This window comes from Protomyctophum parallelum (assembly GCF_964188405.1).
Source record: "Protomyctophum parallelum genome assembly, chromosome: 1".
Lineage (NCBI taxonomy): Eukaryota > Metazoa > Chordata > Actinopteri > Myctophiformes > Myctophidae > Protomyctophum > Protomyctophum parallelum.
The window spans coordinates 35,176,386-35,183,028 of NC_139697.1; the positions used below are offsets into that span (position 1 = coordinate 35,176,386).

Below are 6,643 nucleotides of genomic sequence, written 5' to 3' on the forward strand. Positions count from 1 at the left end.
TCATGTCATTTATGCACAGGGAGACATAACATGATGAGCCATCTAATTCTAAATATAATTTGTGAGAATAACTGCGTATCGTACTACAGTGCACTGTGTTGTCTGTTTTCTATTGTTTACTGAAAAACGTCACGTGCCACACAGAGACAAACACTAGCTGTACTGATACGGCATGGTCAGGTAGAAGCCAAGGTGTCATTTAAATCAGATATTTGAAGTTCTGAGGAATCTTAAATTAATATGAAGAAAAACAAATAATAATAATCTCAACTGAAGTAAAACATTGAATGAAATCAAAATGTTACATTTCTCTTTATTCCAGAAATAAATCAGTAGCATTTTAGAATGAGCTTTTAACAAATTCCCAACCACAACATTGCTGATATACTGTATATAAACTTGCACGTCCTGGAAAGTCCACAGACAAGCCGCAGCAGACCGCACTGTGACACTTCATTAATAATGCAATGAAATCATGAGTCAAATAACCCTTAGTAAAGGAGAAAGGCACAAATTTGAGGAGAAGTGATGTTTTTTCACTTGTTTTTGGCCAGGAAGTTTGGTTAACCAGTTCTACCAATTGTGTCATTATGTAACTCTGAAATCTTTCTTTAAAATATTAACATACAAGAAGTCTACTCATGCGTACTCTGCATGAAAGGGAGAGGGAATGGACTTCTACTGCAACTTGGACCAGTTCCAAGTATGTCTCAACTCTCAATAGTTCACAAATGCCTGAGATTATTCTCAGTCAATTAGATTTCCCGGTCGACATCAGAAGAACATGTAAAACAGACAGTTATTTTCAGGCTTCTGTTAGTTATTCATAATATTTATCTTGTTATTCCAGACAAAGGGGAAAGCAAGACCTTGACCATGGCTTATTATGCAAGGTTTTGACTAAAGCCACCCCATAAATCACTAGGTGGCGCAAAACATCCATTTAGAGTCAGTGGATTGTAAGTATGGTGGGGAGATCTGATCTTTCTCTCATTGGCAGTTCATCTCATACTCTACCACTACCACACAAACAGTTAAACGCTATATACTTTGCTGTACGTAAAAATGCAGATGTTATCACAAGGCTAGACGTGAGCTTGTAGAGCCGCAACTTGTAGATCTGCTATTTTCACCGCATGTTAACATATACTTGCCAAATGACATGCCCAGAATAGGGATGCTAAGGTTCATGTGGTTAATAAAATGTGATAATAATAGACTTAACGAAATGAAGTAAAATTTTCATGCATTTATTTACTGAAGGCATGGCCCACTGCATTGAAGCCCTCACTTTTTATTCCCATACTTACAGTAGCAACAACTCTAGGCACGCCTGAACCCTTCCAGTGTTCAGTGACAATTGCAAAATGCAAGTTAAACCTTAGCCCACCACTGAAAAGAGTCCATTCAATCTGCTACTGCTAATGTGCAGCAACACCCACTTTTCTGACTTCATGGCCCGTGTCATTTAATATCGACACTAGCAGTCAGCAGAAGCCATCACACATTTTCACATCCTCTGGCCCATCTTTCAGGAGATGAAATTAGTTTGCGGGATGATGCTCTCCACTTTGTGATCAGCAGGGTTAGCCGAGAGCTCGTAATTACATATGGTAACCTCATGTCTGTAAGCCTGGGAGGAACAAGAAAAGACAGAAGAAATACTTAGCTGAAGCTATTTTGTAAAAGAAAAACATGATAAATTAGCAGATGAATGCTGAATGCCACAAACTACTTCTTCAAGGGAAAAGTCCCGCTCTACTGTACTATCAGACTCAGTGTATGGAAACTCCACTCAAGTTTGATGTAACAGCAAAATGGCTGAATATGGCAAATTAGAAAAATCAGATTGGATTAGTCAACTGCAACAAAATATATATACTTATACTAGAAGCACTGAATCGCTTCTCGGCTTCTAATAAAGTGAACAGGTCAAATCTGATTCACACAGGTACAAGTGTGTTACAATTCTAGCATATTCATAAGAAAAGTTCATAACTTGAGAAATTACAAATTTACAACAGATATACTAAATGGATTATACCAAATACTGGGTTATTCAGACACTCCCCAGATGTAATGTTTGGACAATGTTTGTCCTGCAAGAACATGAACAAACACACTTGAAGAGACTCTCACACTGGGACTCACCTCAGAGTACTCTCCCCTGAGTCCAATGTAGTAGACCCGAGTGGTCTCGTCACCAAAGTTCTTTGATATATGGATGGACAGGTGCTCTACATTGGAGAAGCGGGCAATCCTAGAAGTAAGGATAAAATGTATAACTGATTACTTCATTCAGACATCATTTAGTGGAAAAGATAATCTGGCACAAACAGGGCCTATACGTTGTGTCATGATCGAAGGAATCCAGGGAGGGTGGGCTGTTGTAGCGGCACCATGAGGAGATTTGAAAAATGTGGCATGACCTTGGCTTAGCCTTAGTGGTTTAGCCTTAGCTTACCCTAATGTACGTGCAAAGTTTCCCAGCAAACAGGCACTGCATTCATGTTTGGCATTTTGTTCAAAAAGGCAAAAAACTTTGGAAGCCAATCTTAGCCAATCAGAATAGAATATGAAAAATCTGACTGATCTGTCTTGATCACATGACTAATGACGAAGATAATGTGTTGTGTGTAGCGATTTGCATGATGTTTGGACAAAATCTGTAGGAGTAATATTATAAAGAAATGTGTTTTGCCTCCCCTGTTTAAGTGTGGACTTGATGTCATATGTAGCCTATCTGAAGAAAGAGAGGATTATACAGACATTGGAGATGGAGCCACATGGAGGGGGGAGGGAGGGAAGAGGGGTGAAAAAAAATATCTTGGGAATTGCACTTGTGTCCTATGAATACATAGAAATGCCGTCTATAATGTACTGCTTTTTCCAAATAAAACAAATATGATAAAAAAGTGTTTTGCCAATGACCAAGACCATAAGCGGTTATGCAATACTGCATTTCTCTGCTTCTGTACTTACTTGGTTGGGTACTCCAGCTCAGCAAGAGGATCTCTGTTGAGACGAAATGCTTGCTCAGGTTCTCTCCCTGTGTCATCAAAAGACATGTGGGGGATGTTCTTGTACCTAGAATACAATGACAACTATGGTAGAAAAACTCATTGCAACTGGCACCATTAAACTAGAAAGGGTGTTTTTCTCTTTTTCTAAATACAACCGGTCACTGTTATGAAAGTAATGCACGTTTGACTGGGGTTCGAAATTAACATCAGCTAATCGAGTGTTTCTGCCAAAATATAAACAAAATATCAGCATTGAATGTTAACACTTAAACCAAATATCAATTCAGTGGCTCATAACACTGCAAACGTTTTGCAATTAAAGAAAAACAACATTAATGAGTCAGCGAGTAAGACTTTTATCTTACTAAATATCAGCCTTGGTGGCTCACAGCACAAAAGTGAATTAACTTGCTGCTCGGTGGGGCAGTTGTTGTATTTGTTTTACTGAGAATAAGGTTAGAAATGAGTTTATGGTTAGGCATAGTTTTACTAAGGTTAGGTTTAGGAATAGGGTTAGGTTAGGTTACTGAGGTTAAGGTTTGGAATAAGGTTAGGTTTAACCGTTTAAGCATAGTTTAGGATTCCTATACAGTATCTCCTCACTGGTCAACAAAAACACCTTGAAGACCCCTAACAGGAGCGCTCGTACAAGGCTTCTTCAATTATGCATGCACCTCTTGGTACCACAGCACCTCAAAGGCCCTTAAAACAAGGCTCCAGACTTCCCAAAACAAACTGGTCAGGCTCCTACTTGGCCTCACTCCACGAACCCACCTCACCCCTGCCAACTTTGACAGGCTGGAATGGCTTAGGGTTGACGACAGAGTACAGCATCTTGCAATGGGTCTGGTCCACAAGATTCGATACACCCCCAAGATACCTATGTACCTGTCTAAATACTTCCTTAATGTCAACGAAGTCCACAACCACAACACCAGAGGGAGTTCAACAAACCATGTGCAACTCAGATTCGGCACAAATAAGGGACTGAATTCATTTAGCTCCTATGCCACCAAAATGTGGAACGCCCTACCAACAGTCATTAAGACATGCAAATCCCATGACTCCTTCAAAACCGCTCTCAAAGAGCACCTACGGACGGTTGCAATTCAAAACTGGCCCCCACCCAATTTTCCCCTCGCTGGGGAAAAAGGGGTTTCCCCCATTATTTACCCCCTCTATGATGATTTCCTGTTTTTGGCTATATAGAAGTGTATATTTGTCTCTAAATGTTATGAATTGAAAAAGGTGGACCCTCTTGTATACAAGTGTAATGCTTTATTGGGTCGTCCACTCACAGTTGACAGTTTGTATTGAGTTGTGCTTGAAATGTACTGAAATTCTACAAACTGTTAATAAATACTTAAATGTTTTTGAGGCGAGCATTCTAGTATTCTCCCCCACTAACTACAGTATTCTATATTTCCCCTCAGCTTTCCTACTAATCACTCTCAATAAGGCATACTTATAAAAGGGGGAGTAGAGCTTTCCCATAAGAAAGGTTTATGTTTATATCGATACAGTGCACCTGTCGCAGATAGATGAAACATAAGTGTTTTGTTGGTTTGGGGGGCATGCTGCATCCCTTGAATTTATGAACCCGAGAGAAGCCCAACAATCCAGAAACTCACAGTCGTACTTCGGCTGGGTGGGTATCATCGTTTTCTCCCGAGATGATGATTCCTTTCAGTTTTACACTTCCTGTAAAACTGATAGACAACATTATTCCCTTTAACTAGAGAATTGTGGATTGTGTAGGCATTAGGCATCATGTCAAATCTAGTAAAAAGCCAGAACAAAACAGCTTTGGCAATGTAAACGCATAATTTCTTATGCCAATAAACTTCCTCTTTGAATAAAAATCCCCTTGAATAATGTATATAAAAATGTATTGAATATATCGCTGATACAGTGGCCTATATATTTATTATTTCGGTTTATATTTTGTACATTGTGTATTTGCCCTGCCACAAAAGAGTAGCACTTGATTTGTTGTATATTTCATAGGTACTTTGAGGTGTATCATGGATGTATTATTTGCTGTTCTGTAATTTGACATGTACGATGTAGCATTTAAGTGTAATTTTTGGGCTTTTGGCCAGTTCCCACTTGTAAAAGAGACAGTGTCTCAATGTGTTTTTACTGGTTAAATAAAATGTGTTTGATATGCTGATCTTAAAACGCACGGGATGTTGAACAGGAGCTCTTCATCTGCATCACTCTCAACAAACTGCAAGAAGAGATACACAAATGTTACTTAAAAGCAGCAGCACAACAGAAGTAGGTACATAATACAGAAATTGTGAATTCCATTGTTCCACTGCTCCGACTTGTTTTACAACCTATAGATTCAGGCAGTGAGCATGTGTAAAACGTCAGTCCCGGTATATCCAGGACATTGTACTACATAAAGAAATTACATGTAGAACTAGGAATAGATGGATTTTCTGACATCCAACCATGAAACTATAACAACATAAACAATAACGTAAAAACACCATTATGAATTAGTACTAGTAGCTGTTCTGTAGCAGTACTAGTGTAGTCTTCAAGTTGAACTCTGATGATGTAATACCTAGCCCAAAATGTTAACTCTCGTGGATGTATTTATCGAGTCTGACATTTGAAAATGTCAGAATCGATCAATACATCTACGAGAATTTATCCCCTATGGACCAGAGCTAGTGTAGTCTGTACACAACAAAAACAGCCGCCAGTTTACAGAGGTAAAAAATAATACATTTGTATTTTACATGAATGCCTACCTTTTCCCGGTCTTTGCGTTGATCCCAGGGTTTGAACACTAGTTTCCCGTCCCCATCTCTACTCTCATTGAGACACTGCATCTTCTGCACATCTATGCGCCGATACAGTCCATACTCCAGGCCCCTCTCTGCGGGCTCATGCTCTCCCTCACACCCGCAGCCATGGCTATGTCCTCCTCCTCCTCCTCCACCACCACCGTGACCGTGGCCATGACCAGACATTGTAGATGTGAATAAATGTGTAATGTAACGTTAGCGTGGGCGGCTGGTGCTATTCGAGATGTTTCCAAAGTGTGCTGGTCAACAAGTTTCACTTTGCAGCGTGACGCTAGCCGATGACACACCGCAAGCTCAGACTTAATGTGATGTACCCCGACAAACTTGTTTGGAATTTTCAAAATAAAAGCGCACTTTTAGCAATCTTACTGCAGGCACATCTGCGAACAGAAAAGCCTGGTCACAAACTCACAACGTAAGGCAGAGAAGCTATAGGCGTATGTATCCTCCGGAATAAACTTCTTCTTTGAAAGGCCAGACATTTGTTCCGAGATCCTCCGGAATAGACTTCTTCGAAAGGCCAGACATTTGTTCCGAGAGGACCGGAAATTGTGTCAAACAAAACAAGCCAACATCCAATCGAAAGGCACGCAGATGAAACATGCTCTCCGATTGGCCCGCATCACGGTGTCACAAAACGTCATTGCTGTCGCAAAAACTGCCATAACATCCGGATTCCGCAGTGCATGTGCATTGTGCAAGGAGGCTTAGGGCCAGTGACGGTAGTAGTGTTTCAATAATGTAACTGGTGTAAAGTATGGTTTAATCAACTACTATAAAAAAAAAAGGACACAACAA

General features: G+C 40.0%; 1 protein-coding gene across 1 annotated transcript; it reads right to left on the minus strand.

Annotated features, from left to right (window-relative positions):
• Positions 1–293: 293 nt before the first annotated feature.
• Positions 294–6,226, minus strand: pithd1 (PITH (C-terminal proteasome-interacting domain of thioredoxin-like) domain containing 1). Its single transcript, XM_083784018.1, has 6 exons — positions 5,789–6,226; positions 5,210–5,253; positions 4,655–4,732; positions 2,983–3,087; positions 2,152–2,260; positions 294–1,633 (listed from the first exon to the last, which is right to left on the minus strand). The coding sequence occupies exons 1-6, from the start codon at positions 6,008–6,010 to the stop codon at positions 1,532–1,534; spliced, it is 660 nt and encodes a 219-aa protein (XP_083640144.1). The 5' UTR covers positions 6,011–6,226; the 3' UTR covers positions 294–1,531.
• Positions 6,227–6,643: the final 417 nt, after the last annotated feature.